Source organism: Solea solea, chromosome 4 (genome assembly GCF_958295425.1).
Source record: "Solea solea chromosome 4, fSolSol10.1, whole genome shotgun sequence".
Classification (NCBI taxonomy): domain Eukaryota; kingdom Metazoa; phylum Chordata; class Actinopteri; order Pleuronectiformes; family Soleidae; genus Solea; species Solea solea.
Window position 1 is genome coordinate 1,378,218 of NC_081137.1, and position 22,938 is coordinate 1,401,155.

Genomic DNA, 22,938 nt, shown 5'->3' on the forward strand with positions numbered 1-22,938 from the left:
TGGTCGTCCAGTCTCTGGTCATCGTCTCTGCTCGTCGTCCCTGAACGTCTCGTCTCTGGTCGTCTCATCCCTGCTCATCGTTTCTGGTCTCTGGTCGTCTTGTCTCTGGTCGTCTGGTCTCTGCTCATCGCTGGTCTGGTCATCTGGTCGTCTCGTCCCTGCTCATCGTCTCTGGTCGTCTCGTCCCTGCTCATCGCCGCTGGTTTGGTCTCTGGTCGTCTGGTCTCTGCTCATCGTCTCTGGTCGTCTCGTCCCTGCTCATCGCCGCTGGTTTGGTCTCAGGTCATCGTCTCTGGTCTCTGCTGATCATCTCTGGTCATCTCGTCTCTGCTCATCATCACTGGTCGTCTCGTCGCTGGGCCGCTGTATGGTCACCGAGTTGGATACAGTACTATAACGTAACCCTAAGAGTGACATATAAATCCAAATTGACTCTTAGTTGCTCCTTTAGGCCTCCTTTGGAGGGGGGTTTGAGGGTGGAGGGGTATCTATAAGGTTGGATATTGAAGCGTCTCTTGCCAGATGCAATATTAAGGCTGAGTGTGACACTTTTTCTCTAGAAAATAAAATAAAGTGATACCTCAGTTATTACATTATCAAAGGATTTTTTTAATGCAAGGCCAATAACGTAATAACTAACCAATAATTCAATAAGTTATTACGTTATTGGCTCAACAACTTTATTACATTGGCAATTTATTACGTTATCGGTTTTATTACATTTAAATTATTACGTTATTGGCCGTTATGTTAGCGGTTGCTACAAGGGTTAACAGAAAATGATTGTAACTGTATCTCCTTTAAACAAAGCCGTCTCTTTGTCTCCTCCATTTTGCACATCTCTAATTCATTATTGAGCTCCTCTTTGATATCCAAGTGACGCATTTCAATTTCCAGCTCCTTTAAACGAAGCACTTCATCTGCATTTGGCTTGCCCACAGGTGAACTGACTTTTCCTGTCCCTGGATCACTAGGCAAGACTGCTGGATGAGCCAGGGCAGACCACAGCTCTGATTTAATCCGCTTTTTAGCAGCGGCTTTAGAGGCAGCAATATGAAAATGATGGGCGATCAGGAGCAGGTGTTCTTTAGTACAGCGGCGGAATATATCAAGGCTCGGTTTAATAAGAAAGCCATGTTTCCGTTAAGGCCATGATTGAAAATGCATGTGTATATATAAGAAATGCATAAATTGATCATTATTCTGAGGAAGGCTGCGTATATTTCAGTGAATTGTAGAGAAGACATTGGAATTTCTGGTCAAGTTACCAGTGAACATATGACATTCATCTTCATTATAGTAGTTCCATGAGTTAGACTCTATTAGATCTGCTAAAGAAACTGACACCAGTGTCATGTGAATCAATGCAGTCCATATAATTATAATTATTTGATCAGTTAAGATGTTGAAATCAGCTCCAGCGCATACCGGCTGGGGTGAGATCTCCCTGCCGCTGCGGGGCTGTATAATCAGCTTGTATTGGCGGAGAAAAGCGACGTCCCCTCTGTCTCTAGCAGCTTTCAACTGAGGCATTAGGTCTTTTCTTTTCTGACAGACGGCATGTGTATAGTCCTCATTTATGTACATTTTGGAGCCTTTAAGGTATTTGGCCCTCTGGAGAATCATTAATCTGTCCTTGGACCTCACAAACTTCACTACAGTCGGCCTGGGTCTGACACTCCCTGACGCAGGTTTCCCTGCACGGTGAGCCCGCTCCACCTCAAATTATCCCCTGCAGTTGTAGTGTCTCTAGATGACTCTCTTGACCTTTTTCCTCCGAATCAGCCCATGTTTCTCCTGGTGTCTCCACGATTCCATCTATGACCAAGCATTTCTTTACAGTGATCAGTCTGTTTAATGTTAGCCGTTTTGATGTAGTCGACCTCTTTCTGTGTGAAATGAATACTGGCTTTAATTTCATCCAATCGTGTGTTTGTTGAGTCCAAGATTATTTTGAAAAAGCCTTTAAAAGTCTCTTGCTATTGTTGCAAGAGTGCTAAAACCATCTCTCTCTGTTGATGCATTAGATCATTCACCTGTGCGAGCGTAAGACACTCCTCCTCAGACTTCACGTTTTGCTTCTGCTCAGGTGGCATGTTGTCACTGAAGGAGGCCTGGGTCTAGTCTGGTCTGGTCTGGTGGATGGATAGATAGATGGGCTGCTGCTCAGGCCGCATCAGGAACAGGGCACATCAAAATGTCATCTCCTGGTTTGAAACTCTGGTGTTTAGCAGTTTTATCGACCCATGGCTTAATTTGCACGACGTAGCCTAGAATGGAATTTGCTGATGTAACTAGACATATCCCGTGACTTCCTTAATCACATAATGTTTGTTGGTTTGACTTAAATGTGTGTAGGTACAGGTGTGTTTACTGTATGTATGTATATATATATATGTATGTATGTATGTATGTGTGTATATGTATGTATGTATGTGTATATATGTATGTATGTATGTGTATATATATATATGTATGTATGTATGTGTATATATATATATGTATGTATGTATGTATGTGTATATATATATGTATGTATGTATGTATGTATATATGTGTGTATGTATGTGTTTATATATATGTATGTATGTATATATGTGTGTATATATATATGTTTGTGTGTATATATATGTATGTATGTATATATATATATATATATATATAATGGCTGTTTTCTTCAGGGGGGTGCTCAGCAGGTTTTGAATCCCACTCAAGGTACCAGTGCTGATTATTATATATGTGTGTATATATATATATATATACATATATATATATATATACAGTATGTGTGTGAAGATGTGGCCTGAGGCCAGTTCCAAACGTAGAAGTTCAATTGTTTAATTTTCCTATACATGAAACAAAGTTACATGTTGTTATTCACATTTGTACAACAAGAGAGTAGAGAATCTTACAACTCAAAGGTTGTGGGTTCAATTCTGGGCTCGATTAGTCTACACGCCAACTAATCCCACATTCTATGTAAATCATATCTTATTTGCCCATATTTTACACCCTGGTCCTTTTAACAGTGTAAGAAACCTCTTAAAACGGACATATTTTACTGGTTGTGTTTCAATAAAGACTCCCATAGGGTTCCTTTTGCCTGGGCCCGGCCCCCTGTATTCTCTTATAACGCCCCTCCTGGACCAGTAAGCTGTTGATACGTTCACCGTGTCAGATTTTGAAAATGCGAATTTCCCATTGATTAACGTACATTTAGCTCCATTAAACAGGCTCTCGGGGTGATGCAGTCAACAGTAACTGATATAATGTGAAGGGTGATGTCATAAACAACAGGTAAAATTGTGTTTTGGAGGCAGTTGTGAGCTCGTTCAGCTGACGGAGAGACGCCACCTTAAACCCCAGTCAGTTTAAACAACACACGATGACGCCGAATGATACAGGAAGAGCCACACAAACAAGATGGATGTCTCCTTCAGCCAATGAGTACGCGGCTGTTGAGCGAAAGCACCGCCCTTGTGAAAAATGGACCAATCCGGGGCCGGGATCGGAGCTTCCGGCACCGACGCGAAGCATGTCCCATTGTACGTGCTGTTCTCCGAGAGTGCTGCGATTGTTGCAGTTGCAGGTTGTTTAAATGTACGTTTTCTTCCAAAGTTGCGTCGTCTCTTGTCTCCGGTTGGTGTCTTACAGCTTAGAGCCGTGTCAGAGTGTTGTCACGCGCGGAGTCTGACCGAGAAGTCGACGCTTGTTGCCGGGACAAACAGCCGCGGACTCCCCACAGGAATTTCGATCGTTCGCGGCGGCTGAAGCCACCTTGCGGTTCTGCTAGTACCGGAGCTAGCTAGCGGTAGCAGCGGCTTACTGTTTTGTTTTTTTAGCGGTAATCTAACGAAGGTGTGCGTCCAACCGGAGACTTTATTCATAAGTTATCGCTGTGTGAATAATCGTTGTTAAACTACTGAAGCTGTTGTTCCGCTGCTCGCGACGCAAACAACTTAGCCGGGCTAGCCTAGCAGCGAGCTAGCACCACTAACGGATCGTCTCTCACAAAGAGACAGCGGCTGAACCGGTGACTCAAGAGTCTGCGTTTTTTGGGGAACCGATCGTGCACAGTGAGCCCCGCGACAGGATGAACGGGTTCAGCACGGAGGAGGACAGCCACGACGGGCCGCCGGCTCCGCCGTTTTACGGACAGAGCTGCTGTCTCATCGATGACGGGGAGCGCTGCGGCCGCTCCGCTGGAAACGCCTCCTTCAGCAAGAGGATCCAGAAGAGCATTTCCCAGAAGAAACTGAAACTGGATATCGACAAGAGCGTAAGTGAAACAACACACATCAATGTTTATTTTCACGGTAACACTGAGCAGGAAGTTCTACGTCTTGTTTCGGGGAAAGTGTCTCTCCGGCTGTCAGCTAATGCTAGTTAGCGCTGTTTGGTGAACGTGGATCAACAGAGGGACGTGTTGAGATGTTTCCCCCCTCCGCTGGAGACGAACTCTAGCGGCTGCCAGTGTTGTTGTTGCTCGGTGCAGCTCAATCCGGTTTTAAATGTCAGTAACATTAGCAGTGCGCGCTGCTAGCTGCCCGCGCGGAACAGCAGGAGATCAAAGTCAGGAGTTTGTAAAATGGCTGTTTTCTTCAGGGGGGAACTTTGAGGAGATGGAGCCCGTTCCATTCGTTCCACTGGTGGGACAAGAACCGAGACAGTTACCGTACCCTATTCACCGTTTGTTTTTTGCCCATTTAACTTGTTTATGTTCCCTCGGGTGGGCTTGTTTACGGTGCACGTGACCAACACAAGCAGGTAGCAAGTGTTTTGACTGTTAGCATGGGACGATTTTAAAAGTTCACGTCACGATTATCCTGGCTCAAATAATTAAAAACTTTATTATTGCGTTGTTATTGCAATGACTGAAAACATGTGTTTTTATTATATATATGTGTATATTAGGGCTGCAACGATTATTCGACTAATTGAATGGTTTCTTTGCTCCACTTGACAAAGATATCAGTAAAACTGAATACTTTTTAGTATTTTCCAAATCTAAAAATGTATCTCAAATGCCTTCTTTTGTCCACAAAACACTATTATATTGTTTTAATGGTTATTTTTGTTATACTGGAGGACAGAGTTTGTTGTTGTAATTTCAGCCGCAAGAGAAGTTTCTCTTCAGTTTATAAACAGACGAGTCCACCCTGAGTGTGTGTTTGTTCTTATTTGTTGTGATGAATTGTCACGTGCCAGCAAAGGTCCAGTTACGATTTATAAAGATGCTTTATTGGTTCTTAAAAAAACTGAGTACATTACAGCAAAACAGTACTTTATTTTTGTAGGCTTCTCCTTCAACGCTCATTATTTTGTTTTCCAGGTGCGACACCTCTACATCTGCGACTTCCATAAGAACTTCATTCAGAGCGTCCGCAACAAGAGGAAGAGGAAGACCAGTGACGACGGTGGGGAATCCCCGGATCACGATGTGGAGGTGCCCGAGGTAACGTGTGCCTGTTTCTCCAGAGATCTTTGAAAAGCTAAGGCAGAAGAAGTGACACAAAGATGGAGGTCGGATGAAAACAAACGGAGCTTTTGACTGAGTCTCCGCTTGTGTTTTCAGGTCGACCTTTTCCAACTGCAGGTGAACACGCTGAGACGCTACAAGCGACACTACAAGCTACAGACCAGACCCGGTCTCAACAAGGCTCAGCTGGCAGAGGTACGAGCAACACTTTTTACTGCCTCGTGTTTTTGTGCTTTCTGTCTGTGTGTGAATGACAGTGAGACGGGTAAGGAGTAGAGGATGAGTTTAAACACTTGGGGTTAATGGACAGAGGCACAAGAGAGGTGAAGAAGTGAGCGCAGGCAGGGTGGAGACGAGTATCAGGACTGATGTGAGACAGAAGGAGAGCAGCAAAAGTGGAAAAGAAGCCGGAGAAGATGATATGATGTTGAAGATGCCGGGCAGGAGGAAAACAGGAAGACGACAGAGACAGAGAAGATTCAGGTATGTTGAGAGCATGAGGACACTTGGCGTAAGAGACAAGGACACAAGGGAAGAGGACAGAGACAGAGAAGATTCAGGTATGTTGAGAGCATGAGGACACTTGGCGTAAGAGACGAGGACACAAGGGAAGAGGACAAGATTGAAGCAAATGATCGCAACGCCCAAGAAACCACCAGCAGCAGCAGCACACTGTCTGTCTGTGAGTGGTTCAAGGAAGTCCACTGCAGCTGGGATGCTCAGGAATGGGCTCCCAGGATCCACAGAGACTCACATGCACACAAGGAAAAAGCAGTCACGGCCCTGCGGTCGTAACAGTTCACTCAGCGTAACCACCGGGTCAGTAGATAGTGTTTGTTGAGCCCCAGTTCTTTTTTTAATGAACAACTATGAAATGATTACAAGACGTTTGGACGGCTGTTGTGTGTGTGTGTGTGTGTGTGTGTGTGTGTGTGTAGCCTGCTCTGATGGACCGTGATGCGATGTGTTCCTCTCGTCCTAAACGTCTCCAGTGTGCAAAGACCTCCTCAAATGTAGTAAAATGTATTGAACTTTGTGGGAAAAGGCGGCGACTAAAACCGAGGCCAGTAATGAGTTTAACAGCATCGTTCTGCCCGACACTCTGTGCCCCCGTGTTACTCATTTGTCTGTGATAAACGTGGTGTCGCGGCACCCGGTCCACAGGAGTGATTGTTAGTGTGAGGAGGTGAAGCGGGCAGGTGGACTCGTTACAGCTGGCTCCTCACAAACACCTCCTCTCTGTAGCTCTGTGTGTGTGTGGGGGGGGGGGGGGGGGGGCGGATGTGAGTGAAGGGAATGAATGGAACCGGGGCTGTAAGTTGAATGTTTCCCCAGGCTGTGCGTCGGGTTCAGACTCTCCCTTTAATGAGCTCCTCACGTCATTAATAACGGCCCAGTCAACAGCTTCCACAGCCACAGCTGCGGCCGAGCGGTGACAGGATGTTTGTTTTCTTCTCCCCAATGTTACGTTATAAATCCACGCAGGCATCACTCAACAGGCCTCACGTCAGTCCAGACTTTATTACAGACGATAATCCACCCAAATAGAGGCTGCAACTTCTCGATTAATCTGTGGATTATTCGCTCGATGCATTTATTAAATTGTTTGGTCGATAAATTGTCAGAAAATATCTACCTGTGGTTTTTCAAAGCTCAAAATCATGTTGCTTCTTTGTTATGTTGTGTTGGTACAGAGGCTTCCCACAGGTCCTTGAAATCCTTGAAGTTGTGGGGAAAAATAGACCTGGGTCATTGAAAGACATGTCGTTGATCTTTAGCTAAAATGTCTCCCGTGTTTGTTACGACGCCACCTACTGTTTCACGCCCTGCGTTGCTTCGTCTACGCAGAACACGGAGTCCTAATCACCGCGGTCTCTCTCGACGCCGCTGACGTGAGATTCCGTGCAATTCTGAGAGCTAATGACGCCGTGATGTCTGAGGAAATGAAATATTCCAAAGACAAATCAATAAAAGTGGACGCCATCGCGGGCGAACACGCGCTCTTACAAGTTGCCCCTCCCACCATGTCGGCACATCAGCAGTCCTTGAATTTGAGGGAATTGGTCCTGGAAAGTCCTTGGTGTGTGAGCCTTGTGTCCCGAGCCGAATCGTTCTTTTACCGCTGCAGACAAGTGGAAATGGAATCTGCACCAAATGTTTATGCTGTAAGGTTATATTTTATGGTCTGATTTAAGTCTTAGCTTTTTTCTATATTTCTGATCTCTGTTTTAATGATATTACACTAACTGGGCTTTATTTGTGTCTTTTAACATCTGAACTTCTCCCGGTGCAGACGGTGAGTCGTCACTTCAGGAACATCCCGGTGAACGAGAAGGAGACGCTGACCTACTTTATTTACATGGTGAAGAGCAGCAAGAGCCGCTTGGACCAGAAAAGCGACGTGGGCAAACCGTTGGACTAAACTCCGCCCACAACAACAACAACGACGACCACGACGACATCTTCAGCCAATCAACGACCGCGGTGACAAACGGCAAGCGAGCGCCGCACCGCGGTGACCAGCTCCTCCCACAAAACCCTGTGACCGTCCCACTCCTCTGCTGAACTCTAACGCTGAACTTTTAATATTAATAATTCAAAAAAGAAAAAGGAGAGGATGACTCGGGGTGGGACGAGTTCACTTTTGCTCATTTTCACACAAACAAGCAAGTCCGCGCACGTACCGTCACAACGGGTCGACCCTCCTCCAAAGAAAGGTATTTCCTGTTTCCTCCTGACTGACTGTTGAGGAGCAGGACTTTGTCTCTGTCTCTCTCTCGCTCTCTGTCTGTCTGTCTGTCTGCGCAGGGTTTTTACGTCATCGTGCTGCAACATGTCCATATGTACAAAAGAAAAAAAACGCGTCCCATTTAGAGAAACTTGCAATGTACAATAGAGCTGCCTTAAGTGTTAAAAAAAATCAATTTGGGGATTTTTTTTTTGTCGTTGCCGAGTTGACTGTTACCACATTCACCGTCTGTCTGTCTGTCTGTCTGTCTGTCAGTCTGTCTGTCTGTCAGGGACGTTTGTGCCAAACGGAGGCGTGTTGCTCTTTCTTTCCTCGCAGAAAATGAATGACTTGTAAGATAGTGAATGATAGTGGCGCCACCTGCACTGACTCAGGGTCAGAAAAAGAAAAGTTAAAGGATAGTTTAGTTTCTTTGGGACGTGTGGTGATGTGTGAGAAATCTAAAAACTCTACATCAGCATAAGTCTATGACGTCTGAAGACTATGTTTGCAACTTCATTTCACCGTTTCGCTGCCTTTTGTGTCGCCAAACCAAAGTTAGTGTTGCTCTGTAAAGCGCTTGGTTTCCCCACACCAAACCCCATAGAGAAAACCACCGATTTTAAGATCACAGCACACAGGAGTTGAAGATTCACTTCTTCCCCCTTCAGTAATTTCAAATGCGATGTGTTGTGACTTCAGTGGTGGATTTCCTCTATTCGGTTTCACCAAAGTAGCACAAAGTGACCACACGAGGCAGCGGTAGACCAGCGGCTCCCGTGTCCCCGGGTTCTTAAATCACTGGTTTTCTCTATGGATTTTGGTGTGGGAGAGTGCGAGGTGGACACGTCGAGTTTCAGTGAGATAAAGACGTGAACGTGTTTTTTTTTATATCATAGACTTAAGCTGGTGTACGTTTCCTCAATCAAGAAATGCTTTTTATAGGTAAATGGGGTCAGAACACTTGAAATGAACTTAAAATATGAGTTTAAAATCAAAAAGCCGTCCTTTTCCAAACACTTGGTGTCAAAGCGTATAAACACACACGTAATTTAATAATTTCTCTGTGCATTGCAGGTTATTTTTGGTCTATATTGGGGAAAATAGACATGTAGTTCTCTTTAGTTGAGTCTTAATTCTACAGGTTGTATAAAGTTTGTTTAGGGATATTGTTTTATTTTCTTGTCGTTGTTTTTCCCCCTCACTTGAACTACATCGTGTGTGTGTGTGTGTGTGTGTGTGTGCTCATACTTCCATCTTTTGTGAGGTTTATATCTTTCAGATTTTCAAACTCCAAATTTTTAGCCTCGTAACCAAGGACTTGCGTTATAAATTCTACGTCTGCTATATTTTAAGAATCCGTTTGTCTGTTTTTCTCGCTGTTAGAAGGAAACTGAAGATTTAGTCACTGAATGACCAGACTCCATTCACGAAAACAGCGATTTTTTTTACCACACCATAGAGGAGCCGTTGATCCCCTTTTGCCTTCCTTAGTAAGTTCAAATACGTTAGTTTACGACTTCTGTGTTTCAAATCCTTCTTTTGGATTGACCTAAATCACACAAATTCACCTGTAAAGGCAGCAGGAGGGACCGCCTCTTTGTGGAGCTCTGAACGGTCCCTTTAAAACTGTTGCGTCCTCACAAAAATGAGAGTACGTGTACGAGAGAGTGTGTGTGTGTGTGTGTGTGTGTTTGAGAGTAATTATTAGAAGCATTTTAATATTTAAGAAGACGCGTTTGACTTTTTTACCTGATCCATTTATTTAAAAACACAAAAAATGTCCCAATTTGTAGTGGAATTTTGACGCGACGCAACATTTTATACGCGACAGAAAGATCGTAAATGTGCGACTTGACTCTAACCTGGCACCGAACGTTCAAAAATAACTATTTTCTTCACCTTTTTTGTATTTTTTTTCCCACCTCCAAATGTCCAAACAGAAGTTGTCATGGTGAGAAACGACCAGTAGGTGGCGACATGTTCATTTCAATCCTCTGTCTCTCCTTTTCCTTTTTTTAAACGGTGAATGTGTACACGCAGTTTTTTCCCCATCATCCTCTTCTGTCTCAACATATTTACATTTTTGTAAAAACTAAACTGAGTTTTTTGTTTTGTTTTTGTTTGATTTTTCTGTCGTAGTTTCAGTTTTTGCTCGTAGGTTTCTTAGAGTCTCGTAGAAGGAGAAAAAAAATCAACACCCAACTTTATTAACACATAGGCCGCGAAACATTAACCCAATTATTGTATTAGAAATTAAATTTAAAAAAAGAAGACACATATTTAAATATGACTGCTTACTGCTCCTCATGGTGATAATTATAATAAAAATAAAGATAAATGTATTGTACAGAAGAAGAAGAACCTGTCTCATCTTTTCTTTATTCACAGATTCCCGGGGACCAGTGTGTGGGGTTTAGTGCCGTCTAGAGGTTAATATCTGCATGACATTGCTTTTATTTTGGCAAATATTGGTGATTTTTGCTTTTTAACTTTTGATTTTCACAAAAAAATCTCCTTTTTATGGTAAAACAAAGGTTTAGATGATACTTTTTAATAATTATGATAAATATTGTATTTGATTCAGTTCCACTCACTGGATATTTTTTATTTTTTGAATAATTTGCATTAAAATGACTGTTTTTGTGTCAATCCTTCAGTTTCTGTGCTGCGTCAGTGGCAGCCTTTGGCCACAGGGTGTCACTGTTGACTCTTCTTCGTGAGCTGCTGCTGCTCAAACTAAACCTCATTCACTTTTTAATGATTTTTTTCCTATTTCTTTCACAGAAACACCATCAGAGGTCATTTAATCCACAAGCAAACAACATGATTTTCTTATTTTATAATTAAATCAGCACTCGGACTTGTTGTGGTGTTTAAATGTGGGAATTTTGAATTATGTACAAATATGACACAGGTTATCGGGTATTTTTTGCACATGAAACGGATGAAAAGATTGTGAATTCAATTACGATTCTTTTCAAGTATAAAATGACCAAAAATTAAAACAAATTAGTGTCATTACTATTAAAAAAATAAAATAAAAATAGAAACTAGGACACAGAAATGAAGATACAAGGTGAAAGCACAGCTGCAGTGTCTTTAAAATAATTCATTTATTTACCGAACTATATATAACTTCACATCTAATGTACATTTCCGGCAACATGTCGCTGCAAATTACAATAAAAACTCATTTATTCACTTATTTATTATTTATTTACTGTAGTGATGAAGTGAAGCTGAACACACACACACACACACACACACACACAGAGACACGCGCGCACGGACAGTGACGTCATTCCTGAGGTAGATTCAGTGCAGTATCACCAGTCATGACGTCATCACTGATCATCTGACTGTTAACACCGGAGTCATTCACGATGATAATGTTGTATATGTTTGTTTTTTAATAGGAAACAAAAAAGTCACGAGCCTGAAAACGTCATGGAACATAAAGTCAGTGACGTCAGAGGTTGATCAGTTATTGATCAGTTAAATGGTTAAATAAAAAAGAAAAGGTGATATCAGCCTTTATAGAAGTTGTTTAATGTTTTTTTTAATATGTTGCACAGATTATTTTCTTTATTACTGATCGATTATTTATCAATCAACTTGTTTTTCAAGTTTTTCTTTCATTTAAAAGTAAAATTCCTTGTTTTTAGTTTCATTCTCTTAACGTGTTGTTTTTTGTTTTTGTTTAAAAAAAAGATATTACGTTTTTTACTTACGAAATACGAAAATCTGCAGAAACAAATCTTTCTAATAATTGTGAATTTATTTGTTGATGTTAATTTATTTAAAATGTTGGCTTTTCATTATTATTATTATCATTATTATTATTATCATTATTATGACATAATTAAGACTTAACATACCTGAGCGCGTGATTTCTGCTTGGACACAAATCTGCCGCGCGAGGCGACCGAAATGTATTATAAACATAACATAATATAATATAATAAAGTACAATCAAGTATTTTACTTTACAGGCTGGAATTATGTGAAATTAAATGTAATAATTATATAACTATTGATTACAATGACAATGACTTCATGTTTAAAATGTATCGATAATCAATGGTTGGTAAAACACGTTCTTTTTTTTAGGTGTGTGTGTGTGTGTGTGTGTGTGTGTGTCCACTCACAGAAACCACACCCACCAGGAGGGGAAAAAAACAAAATAAAAAGGGAAACAACAACAACAACAACAAGAGAAAAAGAGTCCGCGCGCTCGTCCTCTCATTTTTTCTCTTCGTGTCGCGCGTCGCGTCAGTGCACGCGCGCACAGCGGTGCGTCCACGCGCTCAGTCAGTGGTTTGTGTTTGTTTGTTTTTGTTGGTTTATCTGATTCTGAAGTCCGTGAAGAAGCTTCGATGGTGATGATGATAATGATGATGACGTCACTGGTTGAGCTCCAGCGCCCAAACCTGCTGCGGCCAACCGGTGCGACCTTTGACCTTCTTCTCTGCTCCTAAAGAATCCGGCAGACCGTCGGTCTACACACACACACACACACACACACACACACAAATGTTACACAATGTAGCAAATGTTGAATAATAATTCATAATTTACTTTAAATGTATTTGAATCCGACTAAAAAGACTGAATTAAAAATAATCACGTGAGATTTACATGCGTGCACGGGGCTCTGACTCATTTTAGTGTAAAGAAAATGGAAATAAACAAAAACAATTAGTTTATCCAAAGACCTCTAGATAGGAATTCATCTGATAATTAAAGATGATTAGCTATCACTAAATCTTCATTTTTTTAATGCAAAAACTTCATTTATTCAAACACATTTTAGGTTGTTTTTTTTAGTTATACATTATTTTCAGTTAAAATACATAAAGAGAATATTCTGGATTGTTTATTATGATAAAAAACTATTTTATTTGACCACATAAGAAAAGAAAAATCAACATAAAAAAGATCAATCTTTACCTTATTGTAGTTATAAATGTTATCACCTATTTAATTATTAATAAACACTTTATTGTCCAGTTGAGACTCTAAATGTGTGTTTTTATTGAACCGCAATAAATAAATGAAATAAAGATAGAAATACTTAATGCATATATTTGAACATATGGAGACATGATGTCATATAATGAAAACAGTGTGTTCTTGCTCGTGTGTGTACATATATATATGTATGTATATATATATAAAAAATGATGTATGAGTTGTTTTCAGCAGCTGGAAATACTTTATGCATGAGCTGTTTTTGTTGTTTGCTGTGTGTGTGTGTGTGTGTGTGTGTGTGTGTGTGTGTGTAAGTAAAGATTTAAGGGCCTTAAATGTTCAGAGCTGACTCTAAAAACACAGATTTTTTTTCCAGTGAGGTTTGGCTTTGGTTTCGCTGTGTGATTACAGCGCAGCACATAAATTACAAAAATAAGAGCGCATGTCACGCACAAACCCGCATAATCTGGATTACACGTGTGCCTGTTGATACATTTCAATTAGGTTCTGTTCAGAATCGTTAGTAATATACGATTATTCTTCCTTCTGCTGCTTTTTATTCACATTATGGGGTTTCCTTTGTTTTGAGGATTGGAATTATATTTTTACTACATTAATCTGGAAAATGAGCCAATGCCATGTGTGTTTGTGTTTACTGTTCCTATTTATAAAAAGAAATGAAGTACATTTCAAAATTAAATTAAAAAAAATAATCAAAATAACCCAGACAAAAATGGTTTTAATTTAATTTGCAAATAGATAAATAGATTCGGATTACAGGATTACGGTTTTTGCGCACGAATCCCTCGCGGTTCATGGTTTAAATTTGGTTTGAATAAAAACAAATCTTCTTTCTAATAAATGAAGTTTTGAGATCCTCAAACCTCCACCAACATTAAAGGTACAAATATAAGGGATTACGGATTATTAAGGATTATTGGTTCAGGAAAATGTGTTTGAACAAAACACATAGCCTACTTTGTTTTCACTTAATGACAATAAACATTGAGACATCATCAAACTTCCGTAACGTTACAAATGTAAGGGATTGAGGATTATACGGGATTATTTGGTTTATGAAATCATGATTTTAAAAATTAGTATAAATAAAAACACGTTGTTTTCAGTAAATGAGAATAAAAGTTATGAAATCCTCATATTTCCACCTACTATAAAATGACAAATGTACGGGATTAAGGATTATACGGGAGTATGTGGTTTATGAAGTTTGAATAAAAACAAACTTTGTTTCTAATAAATGACAATACACATTTTGAAATTATCATATTTCCACCGACATCGTCAAAATGTAAGGGATTAAGATTATGTTGGTTTATTTGGTTCATTAGATCACATCTGAATAATACTTAATTACAATAGAAATGTTTAAATCGTCAAATTTACTACCTACGTTGGTCACAAATGTAAAGGGGCTACAGGATTTATTTATTTTTTTACTCACCAGCTCTCGCTTCCTTTTCATATCCCGGTTTTCAAATTTTTTAATCTCGGCCTTAAATCCCTCCGTCTCGCCGGAGTCTTTGGCCAGCACGTCCATCAGGTAGGCGATGTAACTCGTCGCCAGCCGTAAAGTTTTGATTTTGGACAGTTTGGTGTCCGCGGGGACGTTGGGGATGCACTCCCGCAGCTCCGCGAAGGCCGTGTTGATGCTCTCCGTCCTGCGGCGCTCCTTCTTCGGCCCTGACGCCCTGCGCTTCCCCATCCCCGCCTGGAGCCCCTCCACCAGCCGCGGGTCGTGCGCGGCGGCTCCGGGCGCGCCGAGCTCCGCGGCCGCGTACGGCGCCTGGACGTGGTGGAAATCCTGCGGCACGTCCCCGTGGTGGTTCACCACCCAGCTCTGGAAGTACGGCGCGTCCTGGTGACACCGCTGGTGCACGAACGGGAAGGGCTCGTGCATGAGGTGGTGATGGTGCTGGTAACCCCCGATCAGGTTCATGTTGAGCGGGGGAGCGGATGCGGTGTTGTCCGTGGGCACGGGTCTCTCTCTTCTGCTGCTGCTGCTGCAAAACCACGTCGCATCCAAGACTTAAACGAACCTGTTTATTCCCTTTAAAAAAAAAGAAACCAACTCAACCATCGTCGCTTTTCAGCTGAGGCCAAACAGGCCGCGAAAAGTTCATAATTCCTGAGAAACCGACGACGAAAGTCCGCTCCACTCGTGTTTCAGTCTCGCGCTGTCGCTTCCTCGGCGAAGAAGAGGCTGCTCTGATTTTGCCCAAGAAATTTGACCCCGGCGAAGGTGTGAGATCCTCAGGTTTATATGGTCTGCATGTGCGCAGCGGAGAGGACGCAGCCAATGGAGAGGCGAGCGGCCGCGGAGTGGGAGGAGAAAGTCTGGAGAGTTTTGGAATAACATGCGCGCCATGGTGCCGCAGTCTGAGGGGCAGGCGCACGAGCACCAAACATCTGTGTGCGTGCGTGAGTGTGTGTGTGTGTGTGTGTGTGGTAACACAGATGTACACATATGAAAAAAAGAAAAAAGAAAAGAAAAAGTGGTTTAACTGTGTCAGGTTTTTGAAGCACTTCTGGTTTTCGTCGTTTAGTTTCGGTGAGGTTTTACGCACGGTTTTACGCACACGGGATTTCGGCGTGTATTAGGACACCGTTGCCTGCTAAATGATGTGTGTTGTTGGGGTTAAATGCAGTGAATGAAATAATAATCGCATTTATTAAATCCAAGTGATGATGATGATAATAATGTTTTTTTTTTATTTATTTCCCAGCATTACGCAGCAGGATTAAATGTTTGGAGAGGCTCGTGTGTGTGTGGGGGGGGGGGGGGGGGGGCGACGAGTACGCGTGTGTGTGTGTGTTGTACATATCTTATGAAAAAAACAAATATTTCATTTATTTAACTACGTTTTATTGTTGTCGTTAGTTTTGGAGATGTTTTGCGCACGGGATTTACGCGCCGTGTTTTGGGGACATACATCTGGTAGACTATGTGCGCTGCTGTGACCCGGTGCATGAAATAATCAGGACATTGATTAAATCAAGGTAAATTATGTGAGAAATGTAAAATGTTGCCAAACATTAGCTGGAGATTTAAAAGCAGAAAAATTACAAAAATGCGCACAGATTAATTTTCCAACGAGAACAAATATTCCAAAGATTCTTGATGTTGACAAATGACAATACAGTCAAATGTATAATATATTATAATATTAGATTAGACTTAAATATCGCCTCGTATATTTTGTCACAGTAAAAAAAATTGAAAATATTGATTTCAGTCTTTGTTTCCTTTAAAAGAACGAAATAAAAAAAGAGCAGAACACATGATTCTGTGCACAGATTAGGAAATATTACATTATTTTTCAGTTTCCTGTCCAACTCTCATGATATTATCGTTTTAATATATATTTATTTAATTCTCATATTTTCTGAAACGCGTCATGTTTTTTTCTCTTTTTTGTTGAAGGGACCTAATCAGAGTGGTTTTATCCACCTCTCCTTCACCAGAAACAACAACAATAATAAACATCGTTTATATGTCATACATTTATACATAAACATCATTTTTGTTGGGTTGTGCTAAAACAGAAACTCCGTTAACTGCATTAATTCCGCGCGCACACTAAACCACATCATCTTATCTCCATCAGCCGAAAAAAAACATTATCCCATTACATGCGTGACCTTGACGCTATTTAGAAACCATTTACGACCGCGTCTTATCTAAATACAGCCATAAATCAGGAGGTGTCACTTTACGGCAGCAGCAGCAGCAGAGTTCCATGTCCATGTTATTCCATAAAAAGCTGCTGCTCTGTTCACTGTTGTTTACACGCTGCGACACTTTTCACACTATCATTTTTCTTTAAGTCTCGTTATTTAACAAAAGAATATATCACTGTATTTTCATATAAACTGATATTCCTTCACATGAAATCAGTACTTTTTGTCTAATATTCTTCAGAATCTGGGTATATTTTTTATTTTTTACCAGGCGATAGTAATAAAGGCGTTTTTGCTGCTTTAAAAAACGAAGATTAAATCAAATGAAGGGAATTAAAATGTAATGTAATAATATTACATCAAAGTAATTCAATTAAATGTGTAACAGAAATAAATAAATAAATACATCTGTATTTTTCAACTTTATTTAAATCATTTTAACTTCTGTTATATATATAGACATATAAATATATATATGTCTATATATTTATATATAGATATATATACATATACACATATACATATATACACATATATATACATACATATCTCTCTGCTGATGTCATATTTCAAGTGTTTATTAAATATGTAACGCACAATTTTCACTTTATTACACATTCGTTTTTAAAAATGTATTTTACCTTTGAATCTGCTTTAAATGTTAAAGTAAAAAAGAAAAGAAAAGAAAAAGGTGACTGACTCATAAAATGCATGGTTGTAGTTTAAATTAGCCAAAGAGGTTTAACATGACCTGGTGCAGCTCCAACACTTAAAACTGCTGCTTTCACTTTAAACGCGTCATTAATTTAACAACCTCAAGAGAGAGAGAGAAAGAGACAGAGAGTGACAGAGAGAGAGAGAGAGAGAACGACTTTAATATTCTGCACAAACAATGTTTTTTAAATATAATTTTTTTTTTATGAAATATTTGTGCACTTTTCAAAATAAAGCGCCTCACAGGATATGCACTTTTTGACAAAAACACAGAAAAGTCAGATGAAATGAAGGAAATATAACTTTTAAAGTGACACCAAACTCTATTTATGAGAATGATCATGATTTATTAACACTCTATCTAGAGCTAATCAGATTGTTGTGATATTTGTGTGTCATCTGAAATAATAAAGATTTGGCACCTGAACATCACATGGCTCAGACTGGGGTTTTTTGTATATAGATTTTTTGAACAAGGGAAATCAGATTTTTGAATCCGTCACTAAAACAGCCTCACGCACCTTTCTTCCTTCTTAAACGCTGCAGTACATATGCCAGGTCTGTATGTGGCGCTGTAATGCTGCCACAGAAATACACGTAACACTGAGCAGAGGATGTAAAGCATTAGTATAAAACAAACAAAACATGACATGATATCATCGTTTTCCTGAGGTCGGTTGTTTACGCGAAATAAACCTGTGACCTGTTTTCCATTTTAGAGCTCTCAAAACATGTGGAGAAAGAGCTGATACGATACAAAACTTTAATGTTTCAGTTTTTGAGATGATGAGCTCTATGATGGTGATGAGTTCTACAATGACGAGCTCTACGATGATGACGAGCTCTACAATGACAAGCTCTACGATGATGATGAGCTCTGCAATGACAACGAGATGTACAATGACAAGATCTACAATAATGACAAGCTCTTTGATGATTACAAGCTCTACGACAATATAAGCTCTTCAATGTCGAGCTCTTTGATGAGCTCCACAATGGTAACGAGCTCTACAATATTGACGAGCTCTACAATGAGCTGTATGATGATGATGAGCTCTACAATAATGGCAAACTCTACGATGACAAGCTCTTTGATGATTACAAGCTCTACGACAATATAAGCTCAACGATGACAAGCTCTATCATAATGAGGTCTACAATAAGGACGAGATCTACGATGAGCTGTATGATGATGATGAGCTCTACAATAATGACAAGCTCTACGATGACGAGCTCTTTGATGATTGCAAGCTCTACGACAATATAAGCTCAACGATGGATGACAAGCTCTAAACTGATGACGAGCTCTTCGATGACGAGCTCTACGATGACGAGCTCTATCATAACAAGCTCTACAATAATGACAAGCTCTATGATGACAAGCTCTAAACTGATGACGAGCTCTTCGATGACGTGCTCTACAATGATGATAATATGAAAGCCACTGTCGTTTACTGACATGTTACATTCTGCAGTCTCACCAACAGATGTCACTAATTCTTACACTCTGGACCTTTAATTTAATTGAAGTTTTCATCTTTGTTCTTCAGCGTTTATTTAATCTCACAAAGACAGAAACGTCTCTGCCGCTTCAAACCCCAGCTTTATTTGTTTACAGGACGCTGCAGCAGGTGATTGACTTTGCCTGTGTATTTCAAAACGTTATGTTGCTGCTGCTGCTTCAGACCGAAGACACTTCTTCCTCCTCCTCCTCCTCCTCTTCATCGTCATCTCAGTTCTGTTTGCCACTCACACGTTACCTTCGCTGTCAGCGTGAAAAACACCATGCGGCCTCCAGAAAGAAAACCTGACACTGTTGATTAAGACGTCCACTACGCAGAGATGAAATACAATACGCGTCATTCTCCTCCTCCACCTCCCTCCATCTCCTTACTCCATTTCTCCCTCTGTCACTTTCTCCTCCACTTCGTTCCTTCAATTTCCTCAGACCTTTAACCAAAACCTTCCCTCTTTTTGATCTCTTTCCCTTTTCCCAGGTTTTTTTTTTGTCTTCCCCGCTCACTTGCTATCGCTGGAGGTGCTGAAAGACCTGGGCAGCCATAATAGTCTCTTCATATTTTGCTTTCAACCCCAATAAACTCCAGTCATCTCTCACTCTCTTCTCCTTACCTCCTCCTCCTCCTATTCCTCCTGTTCCTGCTTTGCCAGGGGAAACATCCAAAATAGGTCATACGGAGCCATCTTGGCCGTGTTATGAATTCTCCTCATAATTGTTTGTGTCATCATGTAGATTTTTCAATAGATGTGCCGCTTCCCTTCTCTTCAGAGTGCATGCCCTCTACTCCACGTTTCCAAACAAATATTCAAAGCCGCGGGGCCGTGAGCTCACTCACTCGCCCCCCCCAAGTGTTTATCATACGGAGAAAAACGTACACGTACGAGTGGATGTATACCCTCATCACGCACCGGCTAATTAAAGCCCCATCACTTAGACTGAAACGTGCTAGCTCCTCCTCCTCATTCTGGGAAATGTGGACGAAATGTGTTCGCGTCGATGCTAAACATGACGTGAACCTTCGCCGTACGTTGTGATGTCGCCCAAGAGAATCTCAACTCCCGCTTGATGACGATGATGATGAGCTCTATGATCATCACTAGTTATACAAAGATGTGCTGAAGATCTCTGCGATGAGCTCTACAATAATGAAAAGCTCTATGGTGACGAGCTCTACGATGGTGACAAGCTCTGCGATGATGACAAACTCTATGATAATAATGAGCTCTGCGATGGTGACGAGCTCTACGATGATGACGGACTCTATGTTGGTGACAAGCTCTATGATAATGATGAGCTCTACGATAATGATGAGCTCTACGATAATCATGAGCTCTGCGATGGTGACGAGCTCTACGATGATGACGGACTCTATGTTGGTGACGAGCTCTACAATAATGACAAGCTCTATGATGGTGACGAGTTCTATGATGATGAGTTCTACAATGGTGACAAGCTCTACGATGGTGATGAGCTCTACGATAATGACGAGCTCTACGATAGCGATGACATCTACGGTGGTGGATGATCATGAGCTCTATGATCAGACGTGCTGAAGAGCTCTACGATGAACTCTACAATGATGCCACTCACTCTGCCCCTGAGTGTTTATCATACGGAGAATACATAGATGTACACGTGTGTGTAGTTTGTAAAATAACTTTCTTTAAATTCACTTCATTCACGATCAACATAGACTGGTTAGAATTGTTTACAAAGCAAATTTCAACATTTCATGATTTAAGAAGAAAATACTTTCGAAAAATTTTATTTATCACATGCAAAAAAAGTTTTCTTAAAATTGTATTTTTTCTTATAGTGCAAAGATTTTTTTCATATCTTTTTTCGGCAAAACAAATAAGAAAAAATCCCAGAAACAAAGCTTATTTTCCTTCTACTTTTAAATCACAATTTTGCAGTTGATGAGTAAAGTTGTGGTAAAAACGTTTAATTTGAGTTGATGTTTGCCTTGTTTTAGATTCAGCGATTAAACTTACACCAATTCCCTTAACTCTAAAACACTAAAATAGTTTAAGTTTAAGTGTGTATGTTTCTCTCTTAGTGTTACTTTATTACTAAAAGAGTGTAGGATTTAATCTGAATTCATCCATTAATCCCTGCAGATTTGACTGTGTACAGTTTGGGATGATTTTAATCTAAAGAATTGTCAGAAACAGACTCTCAGAGCGTTTATTGTGTTTTTAAGCACATCATTGACTTTTACTGCAGCCTCGTTTCTCTTTCTTCTTTCTTTTGATTCTCCTCTGCGTCCACGTCTTCTGTCTTATTGTCCTCTCTCCTCTCATCTGTCCGTTGATAAGCGACGGTCGTCGACGTCTGCTCTCTGGGCCTTTTCTTTTTTTTCCTCTCCTCGCTCCTCAGATGTGCGTCTCAGAGCTCCAGAAAGCGTCCTGGAACTCCGGCCGTTCCTCAGCCCATAAAGATAAGAGCGAGGCGGCTGGAATGTGGAGAGGCGAGGTGACAGTGACAAGGCCCCAAAACAAAGAAAACACATAAACTCCAACACTTTCTCTCAGCGTCTCCCTTTTTTTTCTTTTGTTTATTTGACAAATCATCTGGACACAGTTTAACAGTTTAACAGTACAAATCAGACACTGTTTATATGTGTATATACATATATATATATATATATATACATGTAATCCTGCTCTTCCCTAAGAAGGAAATCTCCCTTTTGTATAGTTATATAGATCAACAGCAGTCAGATAAAAACTAAAAATCAGAGATTTAAACACGATAAAGATGCAAAAAGTGGATGTCAGATTGTATAAAATTAGATTTTTGGAGCAAAAGTACAACATTTATCACTGAGACCCAGGGGAAGGGGAATAATGATCATAAAAACCCAACTTTTTATTCAGTAAAATGACATAATATGTTTTTCATAACCCCTGGATGAGCCTTACATATGTATATATATAAATATATATATACATGTATATATATATATGTATATATATATATATATATATATATATATGTATATATATATATATATATATATATATACACAAATCCTCCTGTGGCCTGTGAAAACCCTAAATTATATATTCATTATTTTTATAAAAAGGCCAAAAATAACATTTGACATTAAACTTTCTTGATTTCTACAATGTCAAGTAATAGTCTTAAAGCCACATTTATTGTTGAAAGTTCTGAGTGTTGAAAACTGCGAAGCCTTGAGTTTTTGCATTAAAACTTTAAAAATAAAGGTCCGGCTGTGTTGCCATAGAGACGCAACCAAGTCAACACATTCTAAAATATTCTGATGATAGAATTCTATAATAATAATGATAATAGAAGCTCTTTTCTTCTCATAAGCGGCATACTTTAGTTTAAATGAACCCAATTCATTTTTTTCGTGTCACTAAATTATATTTTTGATGAAATCAAAATCACCTCAGAATTAGTGAATTTGTGTCCATATTACATGTCATTTAGCATATAACTTGATAACATTCGTTTAAATGAACTGAAATAATTAGTCTTAACTAATTTTTTTTAACTAATAACAGTATTTTATTTACATTTCCTTTATTTAGTCTCTATACATGAATAAATAACAACAAAATGTATTATTTTATGATTATAAACTTTTAATTTTAAAATTATATTTCTATTATTATTATTATTATTATTATTTCATTTTCAGTTTTAATAATAAGTTTGAAATCATTTTAAATATTTAGGTATGTTTTTGTAAACTGTTACAGCAGATTTGAACAGTTTTTAGTTTTTTCTTTAAGGATCCTGAAAATGTAAATATTAACTTTGACAGAAACAATATATGGATTGTAGAAAGCATCT

At 39.8% G+C, this 22,938-nt stretch overlaps 2 protein-coding genes across 2 annotated transcripts; one reads left to right on the top strand and one right to left on the bottom strand.

Annotated features, from left to right (window-relative positions):
- The first annotated feature begins 3,502 nt into the window (after positions 1-3,502).
- On the top strand, positions 3,503-10,571 carry sap30l (sap30-like). The gene is made up of 4 exons (XM_058627413.1): positions 3,503-4,279; positions 5,333-5,455; positions 5,576-5,674; positions 7,773-10,571. The coding sequence occupies exons 1-4, from the start codon at positions 4,094-4,096 to the stop codon at positions 7,899-7,901; spliced, it is 537 nt and encodes a 178-aa protein (XP_058483396.1). The 5' UTR covers positions 3,503-4,093; the 3' UTR covers positions 7,902-10,571.
- Positions 10,572-12,326: 1,755 nt separating this feature from the next.
- On the bottom strand, positions 12,327-15,429 carry LOC131458361 (heart- and neural crest derivatives-expressed protein 1-like). Its single transcript, XM_058627412.1, has 2 exons — positions 14,644-15,429; positions 12,327-12,709 (listed from the first exon to the last, which is right to left on the bottom strand). Exons 1-2 carry the CDS (start codon positions 15,136-15,138, stop codon positions 12,614-12,616), a joined length of 591 nt encoding a protein of 196 aa, XP_058483395.1. The 5' UTR covers positions 15,139-15,429; the 3' UTR covers positions 12,327-12,613.
- Between the last annotated feature and the right edge of the window lie 7,509 nt (positions 15,430-22,938).

Coding starts and splice junctions, on each gene's coding strand:
- sap30l (XM_058627413.1), top strand. CDS start 4,094: ATGAACGGGTTCAGCACGGAGGAGGACAGCCACGACGGGCCGCCGGCT. Junction 5,456..5,575: donor ACGATGTGGAGGTGCCCGAG/GTAACGTGTGCC, acceptor TTGTGTTTTCAG/GTCGACCTTTTCCAACTGCA. Junction 5,675..7,772: donor ACAAGGCTCAGCTGGCAGAG/GTACGAGCAACA, acceptor CTCCCGGTGCAG/ACGGTGAGTCGTCACTTCAG.
- LOC131458361 (XM_058627412.1), bottom strand. CDS start 15,138: ATGAACCTGATCGGGGGTTACCAGCACCATCACCACCTCATGCACGAG. Junction 12,710..14,643: donor TGAAAAGGAAGCGAGAGCTG/GTGAGTAAAAAA, acceptor GTGTGTGTGTAG/ACCGACGGTCTGCCGGATTC.